The sequence below is a fragment of the Vanacampus margaritifer genome, chromosome 7, assembly GCF_051991255.1.
Source record: "Vanacampus margaritifer isolate UIUO_Vmar chromosome 7, RoL_Vmar_1.0, whole genome shotgun sequence".
Taxonomy (NCBI): Eukaryota; Metazoa; Chordata; class Actinopteri; order Syngnathiformes; family Syngnathidae; genus Vanacampus; species Vanacampus margaritifer.
In genome coordinates this window covers 21,220,149-21,237,601 of record NC_135438.1, presented here as the reverse complement: position 1 = coordinate 21,237,601, position 17,453 = coordinate 21,220,149, and the positions used below count along the sequence as shown (strand labels likewise).

Genomic DNA, 17,453 nt, shown 5'->3' with positions numbered 1-17,453 from the left:
AGCATATAAATGGATAGTAGTTTTGCTTTGTTCATTGTGCAGATCGGGAACATTATATGGTACATTAAGATGCACGCGAGATTTGTGTTTTGATGGTTCGCATTGTACGTTGACTGCTGTGATACGCAGTGGGTACATCTCATGTCTCCAGTAGTCTCCTTGATTTTGATTCCTCCATGGATCAACGTGGCAGGCGGTAACACGTACAACCAGACGAGCGAGGAGTCAACGAGCGAAAAGGCTACGTAATGAATTGAGACGTACCCAGTAGCGTTAGTGAACGTGGCTTTCACTTCCAGGTGCGGGCAGCTGCGGTCCAGTCACAATTCAACACGAACTGCTTAGGGCCTTATAAATACGCATGCGCACTATAGCTCACTCCTCTGGTTTCTGCTTGCACTGCCACGTTAGTAGCGGTAGACACAAAATACCAAGCTACGAATCCCAACCCTGAGCAAGAAAATAACGAGCAAAACAAAAGACTCAACTTTTCGGTTAAACGTCAGCCTTCCGCTTCTCCTGCCCTCTTTATTTTCTGCGGAAGAGCACTCGCGAATGCAAAAATGCTCAAGTTTTTGATCGTGTGCACGCTAGCTGTAGCCAGTCGGGCTGAAATCGGCGAGGAAGACGACGTTATGGTCCTGAGGAAAAGTAACTTCGAAGAGGCACTCAACGCTCACCCAAACCTGCTGGTAGAATTTTGTAAGTATGACAAACGCTTGCAAAAATCCCACAAGCTAATTTTCGGTTACTTCATCAGACTGGCCGTTTTGTCAGTTAGCTTGCTAGCAAACTAGCCAGTCGTAATTAGCGGTAAACTTTGTCACGTTCGACAGGTTGTCCCGCAAGTGGCTAATTGCCATCTTTCGAGTCTGGCTCACTTCTTGCGTTTAATTATTACCAACCGCCCATGCGTGCGTTTACAGAGTTTAGCGTAAAGTTTTTTTTCCTCTTTGGAAAGTGTCAGAACGTTTTTAGTACTGTACAAGCCGAGATTCGTCAAACCACTTCACATACTGCTAAATACCTCGACGAAAAAGAGAATTATTTAATGGCATTTGATCTGCTTGTTATGTTAACTCGTGAGGCTGCTGTTTTCGTAATATAGTATTGCAATGACGGTGTCTCGGCCTATACTGAATGGGGCACACTTAGCGTCATGAGTTACGCTGTCCCGGAGTCAAGATATTTGACCCGCTACCAAACTACGTGACTCCCCTTTGCACAGCCACAGCGTTGGTGTTGGGTCAGGCAAGCCAAGCGAGTTGAGGATGGGAAGGATGAAGCTTTGTTTGTTTCTCAGATGGGCGGGGTCTCAGTGGAGATGTGGAGTTAAGTTGACGTGTACTTCGCTAAAGTAAACTAGCGTGTTTACACAGATTGCATAGCAAATACAGATCTTAAAGTGATGCAATGCTGGCATTTCTCTGGCGTTTCATAAATGTTTGAGATTTGTTTTTCATAATTTGTGAAAGTCACAAGTCTGCAAATGTAAGTTTTATTGGTTGGATTGCTCCTCTTTAATCTTTAACCACTTAAAACAAGAAAATGTATGCAGTAAAGGAGAAAAAGCCTTATGTGATGTGTTCTATAAAGTGCTTTGTTACAGCTGCAGCTGTTGCAAAATCGTTATCAATTCACTTAAAGCAAGAAAATGTATGCAGTAAAGGAGAGTCTTATGTGATGTGTTCTATAAAGTGCTTTGTTACAGCTGCAGCTGTTGCAAAATCATTATATCAATTCACATAAAGAAAGAAAATGTATGCAGTAAAGGAGAAAAAGTCTTATGTGATGTGTTCTATAAAGTGCTTTGTTACAGCTGCAGCTGTTGCAAAAATATCAATCATCGTGTTCATCTAAGTCTTGATGTTCAAACTATGGCCCGCCAACCATATTTCAGCGGCCCACGGCATAAAATAACTACAATTGTACTAGGGGTGTTAGAAAAATTCTATTCGGCAATATATCGCGATAATACAGCGCGCAATTCTCGAATCGATTCGATATGCGGCCAAATCGATTTTTAAACATACATTTTTATGGGAATATTCAACAAAACGTCTTACTTAGGGTTAGGATTCACACATTAAGCATGGAAGAATGTTGTATTAATGGAACATTAAGCCGTAATATTTTATTTTTAGTACTGTTGAAACATGAAACAGACTGCAACCTGTTTGTTAAATGCGGGGGCTCAGTTATAAGCCTGAATTTTCAGATAAATAAATACATTGTTGTACAAATCTTACAGTGTACATGTACAAATTTACTGATGAGTATTTTCCAAATTTGAGTATTTTTATTTTTTTTGATCGCAATAATCAATTTATAGATTTGTATCGAATCTTGACATATGAATCGTGATACAAATCGAATCTCCAGGTACTAGGCAATTTACACCCCTAATTTGTACAGTTGATGGAGACTGCCACTAATGGTATTCAATTCATTTTATATTCTGTTGTGCTTTTCTAGATAAAAGAAATTTGAGCTATAAAAAATGTTTCATAAAAAATAAATATATATATATATATATATAATATTTATGAAACATTTTTTGAAATCTACTTGGGTGGTGGCCAGTTTACTTGGGTGGCCCACCTAACTATCAACATGCTGAGGGAAACATTGCCTGTATTAACAGCAGCTGAATAATCCCATCTTTATATTCGGAACAGGAGCAATCTGACCATTTTTAAAGTAATTAATGTAATAGGTTCACAAGTCAGAGAAAAAAATCTTGCTTCTAAAAATTAATGGCCAATTATTCACCGCAGTGTTAAGAAGATAAATATTCCCATTTTACTTGTAAAATAGCTCAATTTTCTTTTATCTAGAAAAGCCGAGACACCGTCATTGCAATACTATATTACGAAAACAGCAGCCTCACGAGTTAACAGCCTCATGAGTTAACATAACAAGCAAATCAAATGCCATTAAATAATTATCTTTTTCGTCGAGGTATTTAGCAGTATGTGAAGTGGTTTGACGAATCTCGGCTTGTTTTGTTGAATATTCCCATAAAAATTTATGTTTAAAAAATCGATTTGGCCGCATATCGAATCGATTCGAGAATTGCGCGCTGCATTATCGCGATATATTGCCGAATAGATTTTTTCTAACACCCCTAGTACAATTGTAGTTATTTTATGCCGTGGGCCGCTGAAATATGGTTGGCGGGCCACAAATGGCAACCGGGCCATAGTTTGAACACAATACATACCCACCCGAGTCCACCCAGCCACGTATATTTCAAATCTGTGGGAAACATTGGGGTGACTATAACCTATATACAATTGCTTGTCTGATTTAGGCACCTTTTGTAAATTAAAGTGTCCCTTGCATCTTTCGTTTTTTCTGAATGTGGCCTTCAAAGGAAAAGTTTGGACATCCCTGATCTAAGTGTATTTCCCCACCCCCAAGTTCAGGATGGGTATTAGGTTTCTTAATGTGCCTTACGTGCGTTCATCAAAATGATCACGAATTTAGTGCACTTTACGTGGCCTGTTTTTTGCCGTGCCGAAATTAGCCAGTTTGAGAGGGCTGTCCTGACCAACGGAAGTGAGCCAACCCTCATCTCTGTCTCCCAACCCTCATCTCTGTCTCCAATGGCAAACAGGAACTTTCATGATAGTGACCTCAAGGAATGGAGCTATCGGCTGCCTGAATCCATGCACAAAACTCTACAAGAGTATTGTATTTTTGTTGTGGAGGCAGCACCGCTGGTTTCCACTTTTGTCGATTACTGTGTGAACTTGTGATGATAATTTTTCAAGAATAACCTATATATCCCAATTTAGCGAATTTAAATTATATTTTTTCAATTTGTTCATAAGTCATTTTGCATAGAGCACACACAATGAATTAAAAAATAAATAAATAAATAAAATGAAACAAATAATCCAGTGGCCAGAAAAAAAATGCAATCAATATGTTCTGCAATTTTTTGTATCTATTTTTATTTTTTTTTACGGTGTTCTTCAAATAATTGAATAGTTCTTCAAATAATTTAGTCGTGTATGTTAAGGACCGCAGGCTGTTTAGTGTTTAATGAAATCTTATTTTGAAATCCATGCTTTTAATTTGGAAGGCTGCTATGTATTTCCGTTTTATGTTCTCCATTCGTCATTTAGCTCATAGCCGTTTAGTAGTGAATGACGATTTACTATATACAAGAATATGTCTGCACTTCAGAGCTATTTGTTGAGCAAAACTGAAGGCTTTCGTGCTGTTTTAGTGGAATCTCCTGTGGCAGTCAACTAGTTAAGGGGTTGAATCCTCAACACATTTAGTTGTGACAACACAGATTTGTCACTGTTTAATTCAAATGTGGTGTCTCAGTCTGACCACTGGGTGGCACTCGTGTAACAATGTATGTGAAGAACTAATCTCAGAGCACTCTACTGCTAAACTACAAACGAGAGGTAGGAAAACATAAAGAAAAAGTATATATGAAGCTAGTTGTTGAGAATTACAACAGACCAATCCTGAATGTCTGGTGCAGACGCAGGCGCCCCCCGCCCAATATAAAATTATTTCCAGCGACTGAAGCGCTGGTCCTATGCTTCTTGGAAGCTAGCTAGATTCTAATGCTATCAAGCTATAATAATATCACGTCCTCAGCTGCCGTTATTGTGACATGCAGGTGTAGACAAACATGCTCATTTCTCAACTGATGTTCATGAAGCTTACTTTGTCAACTTTACTTTGCTATCTATCAATACAGAGTGCATTTTTGACTATTTGATTTTAGTGACTTCCATGATCATGTAATTTGGCCAGAATTTGCTCGTGCAATGCATCTCTTCAAATCACTATGGAACATTTGATATCATTTTTGTAGTTCAATATTGTATGATTAAATAAACATGTGTATCTTTGTCATGTTGTTCTTTAAATTCACTGTAGAATCAGCAAGTTGGCAAATACCATGTTGGATAATGTTCCACTTTGACTCTATATTAGCTATTTAACACACCTTTCAAACTGGCTTTGTGGTATTTGTCCAAATGACTACTTTTGGCTAAATATAGCTCAAGTACTAAAATAGTATCTTGCCACAAGGTGGTGCCAAAGTATTACATTTAACACAAAGCCAGCAAACAGGTGAAGGTGTCCCCCACCCCCCTCTCAAATATTGGAAGGTATGTTAAAATTTCACTGAATTGTGAATGCCCTGTAAGTCAAAGTAATGATAAAATAAGTTTTTCCTGGAATAACATTTTTAAAAAAGTATCAACAAAAGTTGAGCAAATGAAGTGTGTGTGGAGGGGGATTTTAGTTAACTAAAATTTAAAAAAAAAAAAAACTATTTCGTTAAGAATAAAATAAAAACGAAAATGCTTAAAAAAAAAAAAACCTAACTGAAGCTACATTTTATGATTACAAAACTAACTATAATTATAGCAAAAATGTCCTTCGTTTTAGTCTTTGGTAATCAACTTAATGCATGAGACTTTGGGGAGGATTTATTTTTTATATTAACCGGAATAAAGACATTTGATAGTGTGTCACAAGTGGCGTCATCTAGCAAATAGTAAAGCACCTTCAGATGATGTGGCTCCCATGGTGTTTTTTGAATATTGCGCACAAGTTATACGCACTTCACAAAAACTAATACTGAAACTAAACTAAAACTAGGTGTTTATGAAATAACAATAGGTGTTTATGAAATAACAAACTATTGAAAACTAACAAAACCACCCTGTAAACTATTTAAAACTAAATTTAAAAAACAAAACTAAATAAAAACTAACTAAAATGAAAAATTATATGGTGTATACTGGTATGTGTATGAAAACCTTGCCGCTTTCATCAGGCTGTAGTTTTTACACATTACAATTCTCAAATTTCTTGCTCTGTTGCATCCTTCAGACGCCCCATGGTGTGGTCACTGCAAAGCCCTGGCTCCAGAGTATGCCAAGGCCGCTGGCATGCTGAAGGCGGAGGGTTCAGTCATCCGTCTGGCTAAGGTTGACGCAACCGAAGAGACTGAACTGGCCCAAGAATTTGGTGTCCGTGGATATCCCACCATCAAGTTCTTTAAGGGCGGAGACAAGGAGTCCCCCAAAGAGTACTCAGGTAAACTCCCAGATTAGTCAATTTATGTGCTCATGACCGTTCAGACTCTTTCCTCTAGGATTTGTCAGCAGCAAGGGCAGGTAAAAAAAATAAATAAATCGGAACAATTATTTAATTTTTTTTCATCGATGTACCCGCCGACGGGGTGTGGGGGCGGTTGCAGTGATTACTATTCGTGTTAGTCACGGAGAACTTAGCAAGGTGGTCGGCGGTATACGGACTGGTGTAAATGGACCACTGTTTCATGAAACCCTCTAATTTCCTGATGCTTTCTGGTCTTCTTTATTTATCCATCCGGTGTACCGCTGCGCTCTCCTCTCCAACCTTGGAGTGGCGTGCTTCTGCTGCTAAATTAATGTAGGCAGGCAATCCTGGTCCGAGGGAGCCGCTGTCCTGTGTGTTTTAGATGTCTCCCTCCTCCAACACGGGTGTGAGGATCGTTATCAGTCTTCTCCAGAGCTTGCTGATGAACTCTGGTGATCGTTTGAATCACATGTTGGAGGTAGGCATCTAAAACACTCAGGACTGCGTCTCTTGTGGATGAGGGTTGCCTACCCTGGATGTAGAGGAAGAACTGGGTTTCTATGAGGTTTTTTCATTGCTTTTGGAATTGCACATTCTCAAATAATGAGAAGGTATACTTCTTTGTCTGGCCTATGTATCCTTTGAGTCTTCAGGAATAAGGCTACACCAACGTGCACGCTAAGTCACGGCACACGTTTTTAGGAGGCAGGCGTTGCGCTGTGCAGATCACTCTTCTTAAACTAAGAGGCAACAGCAAGAAGTCATTTGAGTCTGCTTGGCTAAGATGCCAGTAGAATGACTTTTAGTCGCTTCAAAGTTTTTGGTGTTATGTGCCGTCAGTCACGTCCACTCCGTGGCGGGGGCTGTGTTTCATTTGGCACAGTAGGAGTTACCGTCATGGCTTCAGACCAGTTTCTAGCAGCATGTTCAAAAAGTATCACCACCCGCTCTGTCCTCATAGCACAAATTTCTTTCTGGGTCAATCTCTCTTACTTCAAAGAAGAGGGAGTACTTTCGACAATATAGAATCAATGCAGTACTGGGGGCTCTGTATTGTATTGTCATTTGAGAAAGAATGCATTGTGAAAATGTAGCAGTCATTTTTCTTTAAGTCTATTAAAATATATTCACTGTTAGCCTATATATACCGTTGCGAAATGCAGTCTTGTGATGTCATGGTGTTCAAATACTTTATTACTGAACTCAAGTAGAATTTGCTTCTGTCTGTACTTTACCTTGATAATTACATTTCAGCAACTTTTACTCCGGTGTTTCCTAAATGTGATAATTTTACTCTAGTACATTCCCCCTAACCTTTTTTCCCCCCTCTACTACGAAATATCTGAAGAAGTCGTTGACATAATTTTAACCTTTGCCAAAGTTCTTTACCGTTAAGATACTTTACACTTTTATTCAAGTATCACTTTCATGACTGGCAATTGGTAGTAATTTTTAACATAAGTGGGTTTTTTGTTTCAGCTGGAAGGCAAGCAGATGATTTTATCAACTGGCTCAAGAAGCGCACAGGCCCCGCCGTTGCCACCTTGGCTGACGCCACTGTTGCACAGTCTCTGATAGCTGACAATGATGTGGTGGTCATTGGATTCTTTAAGGTGAGAATATTTTTAGTTTAAGACTTTCAGCTCAAGTACAAGTTGATTGAATGTTTTTTTGTTTTACAACTGTTTGACAATCTTTGTTTGTAGAATGTGGAGTCTGATGGGGCCAAGGCCTTTGAAAAAGCAGCTGAAGCAGTAGAAGACATTCCCTTCGGCATTACCTCAGACGATGCAGTTTTCACAAAGTTTGAGGTCTCCAAAGACGGTGTTGTTCTTTTCAAGAAGGTGAGTGCAATTTATTTGTTTTCACTGCAGCCTGTGTAATTGTTGCCAGCATACACACTGTAAGGAAAGCAAATTGTATGGATTAAATTTGACCCTCTGAACTTGTATTTCTGAACGAAGCGCTGTTTAATGACTGTTAGAACCCTGGATGGTTGAGAAGTGGTCAGAACAGCAGTTGGAAAATGATGTCCAGTGGTAGCGCTTAAATTAGAATAAAATGCATGCACTTCTATTTTGCACTTCGTTGTTGGCACCATAATGTGCAGTGGGCACACGCAGTGACATTGTGTAGAAAATAAGTACATGTGAGATGAAGACACACTTAAAAAAATAAAAATCTAATTAAGCGGCACTGGATCACATACGTTACACTATGTATGAAAAGAGCAAACAGATTCCTGTATTTTTCTTCCTTTCTTTAGTGTTCCCACAATAGCACCCCTTGTAAGTCTGTCTTATTGTGCAATTGTTTTTTGGGAAATGAGTGAAGCAAGAATCCTAAATTGAACTTAGTTTAAATGGTTCACAGGTGTAAACGTGCTGCATATTATAAATGGGTCATTTATGGCCTCCCATGAACCCCTCTTCATTCAACTTGTGTCATCTGTTACCAACTGTGATTTATAGGTTTGTAATCTGATGCCATTGACCCCAGGGAGGGTCTGGCTGCTAATTTCGTCTCCCATGTTTCTTTTCACATCACTGCCTTGCAGGATCTGCTCTTGGAATGACATAAGTATTTGAAGCCAATGAGGTTTATTCTTTCTCTGAGGCACATTGGACATGAGCAGATGAATTGATGCTTAAATTACATGTGTAATGTTATTTTTAAAGCATAAATTGAGCATGAGTCCTAAGCAACTAATTTTTTTATTTTTTTATTTTTATTCCTACGGGGTCCGACATTAGAGCTCCAACGGGTCTCCTGTCGGGCACTATTATTCCTATCACAGTAGTTGGTGTGTCTGTTGGTCAAGGTCCAAAACCACAGCTAGGAGCAGGGAATTTGAGCCTTTCATGACTGGACAGGACCTCATGCTAACTGTCAACTTTGCTTCTCATGTTGACCAAATGTCTCACTTGCTGCATATCAATTCCCAATGCAATTCATTCAGTGGTCTGATAAATACTTTACTTGAGCTTTTTCAGTATTGGCACCTCATTTGAGTTATTTTTAAAATCACTTGTCTTTTACTTGTGGTTGTGCCTAATTAAAAAATTCCAACTGGCAGAGCAGGTTAGGCATTTTATTTTAGACAGCCATGTTGGACTGGTTAGAACCCATGAGCTAGGGCTGGGCGATAAAACCTTTTTTTTTTCTTTTATTTCGAGTGTTTTGTTGTGAACGATAAAAAAAAAATTTTACAACATCGATATTTTCCCCCTTTCGTTGAGCCGCTTTCGCTCCCATGGGCCTCCGTAGCGTTGGCTCTGCCAGTCTTGTCCTCACACACTCCATACGGGAGGAACTCAACAACAGCAAACAAACTCCCGCTAAAAAAAAAAAAAAACTAGTTTACTATGTTACCGTGGAGGAGTCATTTGCACAAGAAAGCATGTATGACAAAGGGGCACAATAAGAGCAATTACCAAAGCGGACACGTTGCACCTCGCTGATGATATGGCACCCATGTATACAGTGAGGAAGACTTTCACCACTTGCTGAAAACGGGAGAACCCAGGTATGTGCTACTGCTACCTAGCAGCAAGTACCGGTATATTGCTTAAGTTGCCCCACGCCATTTGTTTAGGCAGTGGTTATTGTTGCTGTGACTGGCAACTCAAATGCTAGCAATATTTTTGCTCTGAACGGCTCAAATATTGGCGCTGCGTGGTAGCAACATGTACGCTAGCTCGTCAAGACGGACTCTTCTTGCAAGCACTTATCGGTATGAAAGACAAGCTTACTTCCACTCGCGTGCCCGTGACACTTATCAGCCTCTGCGTCTGCGACATAAAATGTATTGACCTTTTGCACGTGGCGTCCCAGTCCTCATGTAAACCCCCCCTACAGGACGCTAGACAGCAAAAGAGCCACTTGCCTGTGTAGTAGGCAACAGAAGGTAAGGGGTTGTTTCCAAACTAGCGATCTCCAACTTAAGTAAATATCGCACTCTGAGTCGTGACTAAATGTGCAACTTCGACTAACAGGAGACCTTCGGTTGAAGTAATAGATTCCATGGCTCTATGGGCAATAATAGCTTTTAATTTGTAAAATAGTAGTCACTAAGTTGCTCAGTCACATCCACTTCCATTCAACAATAATTTCCTTCCGTCATAGGGCAGTCACTTGATTGTGTGATTTTGGTGCAAATGGTCAAAAGTGGGCTGGTAATGCTGATTGTTACAGCCTATTTTCAGTGACAAAACAAATTGAGAAGTCAAAGGAGATATATAGAAGGGGGTGAACTTAGTGAAGCGGACTAATCACGGTAAAATAGCCGATTTACGGCAGGCCAAGACTTTCTTACACCGGACTGGCCAATCAAATAACGCTGAAAGGAAATTTGCCAGTCATGGCAAAACGGCTACCTCAATTTACATAACAGTACTTGTATCTGTAAAATCAGCAGACAGTTGGAGGGCATGACAAGCTCAGACCTCGATTCCCGCATTAAAGCCAAAATGTGATGTTTATTTGTGTCATATTGAGGGACACGAGTAGCACTATTTAGCTTTTAAAACTAAGTTGACAAAGATTTACATTTCCAGAAGTATTTGATTCAAGGTAGAAGTTTTGCACATTGAGTCCAAGAGAAGAAATATGCTTACTTTAAATATTTTTTGGTTAAATGGCAACGCGAACTCTGCATCAGTCGCTCAAGATGCTGAGCTCTGAGCTGTCAGCAAAAGTCAACCCTTCTTGTTGATGGCCAAGTGGTCGCGTGAGGGCCCGAGTCTAATGAAAAACAACTGTCACGTGGGTGCGTTGCTTGCAGTTAGGCAAGCTTTCCCAAAGCAGCAACTGTTAATAAGCAGCTGGGAACGTCCAATTGTCACAACAGGGTCTTAAATTTCTCTGCTGGCAAAGCTGACAGCATGGCATCAGCCAAACTTTGCTCTTGTGTGCCCGTAAAAGCTGCTTGGCCAATTTGACCGAAAGCTATTCTTAACAGTCAAAATTCAGTTTACTTGTGTGGCCCTCCCATAGCCCGGAAGATGAAGGTTATTTGGAAGGGATGTCTGGTAAATCTGTTGTTGTTGTTCACCTGCCGACAAGATGGGAACACCGGTGTCGTTGGATGATCTCTGTGACTGATTTTCTGTTTCTATTTTGTCTGTTTTTAAGTTCGATGAGGGACGTAACACATTTGATGGAGAGCTTACCAAAGAAACCATCTTGTCTTTTATCAAAGCCAACCAGCTGCCTCTCGTCATTGAGTTCACCGAGCAGGTAATAGTGGGTTCCTGAATGTCTATTTATTTTTTATTTTAAATGAAGTAACCAGCAGTGCAACAATTGATGGGATTCATGTCTTCTATCATCCACAGACGGCCCCTAAAATCTTTGGGGGTGAAATCAAGTCCCACATTCTTATGTTTTTGCCAAAATCAGCCTCAGACTTCCAGGACAAAATGGACCAATTCAAGAAAGCTGCAGAGTCGTTTAAAGGGCAGGTAAGTCCACTATCCCAAGGTCTTAAAGTCCCTCATCCATTCAAGTTGAGTTAATGTCTGTCTCCCCCTGTCTAGATCCTGTTCATTTTCATCGACAGCAGTCTGGACGACAACCAGCGCATCCTGGAGTTCTTTGGCCTGAAGAAAGAGGAGTGCCCCGCCATCCGCCTCATCACCTTGGAGGAGGAGATGACCAAGTACAAGCCGGAGACGAACGACATCACCGCAGAGGGCATTGTTGCATTCTGCACACAATTTACACAAGGCAAACTGAAGGTAACTTAACTGACGATGCTGATGAATTATACTAATACTAGTGAAGCTCAGATTACCAGAGACAAATTCCTCGTTTTTACTAGGGATACAACGGTTCTCAGTCTTAGACCTGCCCTGTCAACACTAACCCTCGTTTGCCCAGCCGATTAAAATGTATCAAAACGCCACAAAGCAAATGACTGGCTCCAAAGAACTCAGCGCCCCATCATCGCCATCCAATCCTCAACTCCCGTGAATATGTGCCGGCCATAAACAGCCAAGAGACCGAGAACAAAGCAAAAGAAAATCCGCCCTCCCGGTGTTGTCAAAGTAGTTACCCCCGAAAAAACTAGTAACTGCTGCGAGTGCGCATAAAAAAGACACCTTTTGATTTTTTAGAAACAAGGTTTTGTAACGAGAAAAATATTTATCACAGAAACAAAAGAAAAGCAAGAACACACTCTTTCTGCAATGAACTCTAAGTGCGTTCAAAGACCACACACACACACACACACACACACAGTAGGAAATCTCAGCATAAATAGAAAATGCGCAAACGACAGATGAATGTTAATGTTTTTTCGGTTTTCTTCCAGATGTTTGAAATTTAAGGTTAGGGTTATGAACAAAGAACAGTTTCAAAAAAATGGACACTTACGTGGTGAAATTTATAAGATCCCGTAGCAATTCGCTCTAGGTCACTGGGTTAAAGGAAACACGAGCAACATGAACAAGCATCTCCAGCGTCATTGTCCTTGTGTACACGGATTTTTTGTTTATTATTATTATTATTATTATTTAGTATTATGATGTCAAAAATGTCTCATTAACTTAAAGGCACAATTTTATTTTATTTTTTTAACGACCGCCCTTTATTTGGAATTTACTGAAGGGAATTCCAGTCGCAGCACAAGCGTCCATGTCAAAATTACCCAATAGAAATGCACTGTACTTCACTGGAGCTAAACCGCACAATGTTTAAGGCAGTGGTCCTCAACCCTGATCCTCAGGGACTGGTATCCAGCCTGTTTTCCATGTCTCCCACAGCCAACACAGGTGGAGATCGTTATCAGCCTTCTCCAGAGATTGCTGATATGAATCACCTGTGTTGGCTGTGGGAGGCATGGAAAACAGGCTGTGGATACCGGTCCTCGAGGACCAGGGTTGAGGACCACTGGTTTAAGGGACAGAATGTTGGCGTGGAGGAGCCATTTGGTCTGTGTAGCACTACCGTTGGTTCTCTGCTTTGGAAGAACGCCGTTAGCAACAAGCTAAGTTGCGCCAGCTCTGCAAGAGGTGTCCATGCCATGGGCACTCTCAAACCCCATTGAGAGCCGAATGGATGTCTTGTCAGTTGGAGTGACCCCAAGCCACATGATCTTTATCTTTTGATTTGAGGCATATTTTATTCAGCAACTCCAAAAAATAGTCGTGCTCTTTCTTGGCTCGCTTGCAGCGGAGCGGTTCTGGCTTCAGGCTTGCAGTAAAGCGCCGTCACTTTACAATCAATGCGCGTCAGAACTTAACAAAATAAAAGCGTTACACTTCAACGTTGTGAAAAGGAGTCACTATTACACAATTAAGAAGTAAATTAAATAATCATGCATATATTTTGGGGACTGGCGTCAAGTTGTATTTTACAATTTTAAAAATGTGCAGTTCACAATTTACTTCATGTTCAAAAATTGATAGCTCTTAATATGAAAATAACACTATTGTTTTGTTTCCAGTAAAGTTGCGCCATTTAACAATGCGCATCCGTATAGAATTTAACAAAATAAAAGCATTCAACATTGTGCAAAGGAGTCACTATAACAATTTGGCAGTAATAAATTAAATAATGCATATTTGTGGGAACTCAAGGTGTTTTACAGTTTTTAAAATGTGCAGAATTTCACAAGTTACTTCATGTTAACAATTAGTTGGCTCTTAATATGAAAAGGAAAATGCACGGAGCTGTCACCATTGTCTTACAAACGCAGTTATGCCATGTAGTGACAGAAAAAATGACCAATACAAATCAGTCACACTTGTTTTAGGTAGTTCTCTTAGTGCACAAATCACGTACCGAAACTGTGACCTCAAAGACCGACGTACGGACTGTACCGTAGCACCCCTAGTTTTTTACATACTTTGCCAATAAAGATGATTCTGACACACATTTCACAGATAGTACATGGAGTGACTGTTGTGTATTGGCTCCTCCCCACAGCCTCACCTGATGAGCCAAGACATCCCTGAAGACTGGGACAAAACCCCCGTCAAGGTTCTGGTTGGCAAAAACTTTGAGGAAGTCGTCTTTGATCCCAAGAAGAATGTCTTTGTCGAATTCTGTAAGATTTTGTTTGTCAAAAAAAACATTGTCATATAACTTTAAAGGGAAAGTCAACCTGACAATGTTACATGTGACCTCCCCAATCTAAACATGACATTCTGATATTACATTTGTGAAATAATTGTTATGAAACAGGATCTTGCCGTATTTGTCCATTTCAGGGGGCGTCCATTTTGCCACTTGCTGTCGACGGAAGATGACATCAGTTGCTCAGAACTCAAGCAACGACCAATCAAAGCTCACCTGTTTCTGAAGATGAGTTGTGATTGGCTGATACCTGAGACATGAGCAACATTGATGTCGTCTTCAGTCGACAGCAAGTGGCTGCCTTACTCATATTCCACTAACACAATATTAATAAGAATATCGTATTTAGACCCGTGGGGCTGCATAGAGCATATTATTGCCCCCCCCCCCCTCAAAAAAAGTTGGGGGTTGGCTTCCCCTTTAAATAGTATCTGTTTTTTGTACAACATGACCAAAGGGTTAACCTGTTTAAGGGATGATATAAATTCTGACCCTTTCTTTTGCTTCCCTGCAAAGCGTTCTTCATATCAAAGATTAGATGGTCATGCTTTCACACATACCGCCTCATGGCTGCTCCTGCTGTGTGAATTGTTACCAGACACGGATGCTGAATAGATCCACGTAAAAATAGCTGCTGGATTATTTGCCAGTGATTCCTATCCAAATGTGTGCTATTTTGGCTTGTATTCTTTTAACCAGCAGATGGGGTGTTTAACCACACAACAGGCATCAGCCGCACTAACATTCCAGCTAATGGAGGCCATCTTGTCTAAAATGATGTTTTGAATGTGGCTGTTCTAGCTTGTTGGTGAAAAGCATTTAGAGAATAGCCATGGTTTCATAAATGTTGTTATTGCAGACGCTCCTTGGTGTGGCCACTGCAAGCAGCTGAATCCCATCTGGGAGAAGCTGGGAGAGAAGTACAAGGACAGTGCTGACATCATTGTGGCCAAGATGGATTCCACAGCCAATGAGATCGAGGCAGTCAAAGTCCACAGCTTCCCTACGCTGAAATTCTTCCCTGTGGGAGAAGAACGCACGGTATTTCACTCATCCTTATAACAAGTTAAAACATGCAGCAAACTTTTATTGCACACCCACTATATAATTTGCTGTTTTTTTTTCGGGCACCTGTAAACTTCATTAGTGTTTGTGCTTCCTTGCGTCCCAAGCATTGTCTGTGCTTTTTGATCTAGAATCATGAACTTTGTAGAAATGTGAGCTTGCTGACCTCGATCCTTCTGCATGTTTGGTTAGGCACATTCCTGCTTGTGAGACACCCTGCACTGGCCTTGCTCTTGAGTTGACATTTTCATTTCTGCCTTCAGTTTATAACTTTGGAATGGAATTACTGCATTTTAGTTGGTGCTGTATTGAGACTTGAGAGAGATTTGTCCTTTTCATGCAGCCCCACCACCACAATAGCTCACATCTGAGCAGGTTATTGTTGCAATAGTCGTTCACATTTATGACAAAAATTGATATTTGAACAGGTGATTGACTACAATGGGGAGAGAACACTGGAAGGCCTCACCAAGTTCCTGGAGAGCGGCGGGAAGGAGGGAGGTGCCCCGGCTGGAGATGATGATGATGACAATGAAGAGGATGACTTTGATGCTGAGGTGTGTTTCACGGCTTTGTCGCATCAATACGCCCCAAACCAAAAACGGTTGTTCATGTATGTATATACACGTATACACATATATACGTGTGTGTGTATATATATATATATACGCGTATACACATATACACATGTGTGTATATATACGCGTATACACATATATACGTGTGTATATGTGTATATGTATGTATGTGTGTGTGTGTGTATATATATGTGTATGTATATACACGCGTGTGTGTGTGTATATACACGCGTGTGTGTGTGTATATACACGCGTGTGTGTGTGTATATACACGCGTGTGTGTGTGTATATACACGCGTGTGTGTGTGTATATACACGCGTGTGTGTGTATATACACGCGTGTGTGTGTATATACACGCGTGTGTGTGTATATACACGCGTGTGTGTGTGTATATACACGCGTGTGTGTGTGTATATACACGCGTGTGTGTGTGTATATACACGCGTGTGTGTATATACACGCGTGTGTGTATATACACGCGTGTGTGTATATACACGCGTGTGTGTATATACACGCGTGTGTGTATATACACGCGTGTGTGTATATACACGCGTGTGTGTATATACACGCGTGTGTGTATATACACGCGTGTGTGTGTGTATATAATTTTTTTTTTGAATCTTTTTATTTATTTTTTAGGAGTCATAAGTGTCTTCCCCAAAAACATTGAAAGGTACAAGTCACGGTTTTAGGTTGCAACATTAGACGTGACCCACTTTTTGCCTTCCAAATGGGTATGCTTTAGCTAATCAGATATCCTCGCTCGGGTGACAGAGTGCTGGAGCCTATCCCAGCTGACTGAGTGAACTCAGAGTTGGTTGACAGCCAATCGTAGGGCACGGATAACGACCATTCACACTCTTTCACACCTATGGACAATTTAGTCTTGCCTACCTTGCATGTTTTTGATTTGGGACGTAACTGATGACGCTGAGAAGATGGCACTCAGGCATGGGGACGGGGAGAATATGCAAATTGCAAACTCGACACCGGAAGGCCAGAGGTCATGTTGGGAAATGTCAACTAAAATATGGTCCCGCAAATTTGAAGTGCTGAAAGCATTTCACTGAATCTGAACAAAAGGTGTTAATGTGTCAGGATTACATACAATACAATAATTATTTGCACTCCACCCCCTTTTTTTTTTTTTTTTTGTTAAGCACACCTTCTCAGAAGTCTAATTTTGGTGCAGCCCACCGATGTCCATGAATATCTTCTACAGCTGTTAGAAAATTGTTTACTGGGCTTTACTCGTGGAGACCTAAGCATGCAGTGGCACACGTGCAGTGCTCGCCACTAGCATTAGCGTCATACTTGACGCCCCCCCCCCCCCCCCACAAAAAAAAAGCTGTCATTAGGCTAGGAATGACTGCAATTAGATGTAATGTCTGTGCTGTGGACTAACGTTTTGCTGTACCCACCAAGTTTGTATTTATTTTTTGCATCGATCCTTAAAGTATCAGTTTGACGTTTGTGCACATTGTTTTAGATGAAATGTTTAACATGCATGTCAACTGATTTCCAGGACGATTTGGATGAAGGTCAGGACGAGGACTCTGACCGCGAGGAAGAGAGACACATCGAGCTGTAAAGAGCTGGTAGAAGAGTCCTGCTCCGCCCCCTCC

The 17,453-nt window shown here is 40.7% G+C and overlaps 1 protein-coding gene across 1 annotated transcript in view; it reads left to right on the top strand.

Annotated features, from left to right (window-relative positions):
* Window positions 1-373: 373 nt before the first annotated feature.
* Window positions 374-17,453, top strand: part of p4hb (prolyl 4-hydroxylase, beta polypeptide) — an 18,287-nt gene continuing 1,207 nt past the window's right edge. Inside the window, exons 1-11 of the mRNA XM_077570156.1 lie at window positions 374-702; window positions 5,875-6,081; window positions 7,585-7,718; window positions 7,812-7,949; window positions 11,239-11,343; window positions 11,442-11,567; window positions 11,643-11,843; window positions 14,035-14,155; window positions 15,044-15,225; window positions 15,678-15,806; window positions 17,354-17,453. The exon at window positions 17,354-17,453 is cut by the window's right edge and continues 1,207 nt beyond it. Coding sequence (XP_077426282.1) covers window positions 564-702; window positions 5,875-6,081; window positions 7,585-7,718; window positions 7,812-7,949; window positions 11,239-11,343; window positions 11,442-11,567; window positions 11,643-11,843; window positions 14,035-14,155; window positions 15,044-15,225; window positions 15,678-15,806; window positions 17,354-17,419 — 1,548 coding nt within the window. The 5' untranslated portion in view covers window positions 374-563 and the 3' untranslated portion in view covers window positions 17,420-17,453. The remainder of the gene's footprint in view (window positions 703-5,874; window positions 6,082-7,584; window positions 7,719-7,811; window positions 7,950-11,238; window positions 11,344-11,441; window positions 11,568-11,642; window positions 11,844-14,034; window positions 14,156-15,043; window positions 15,226-15,677; window positions 15,807-17,353) is intronic.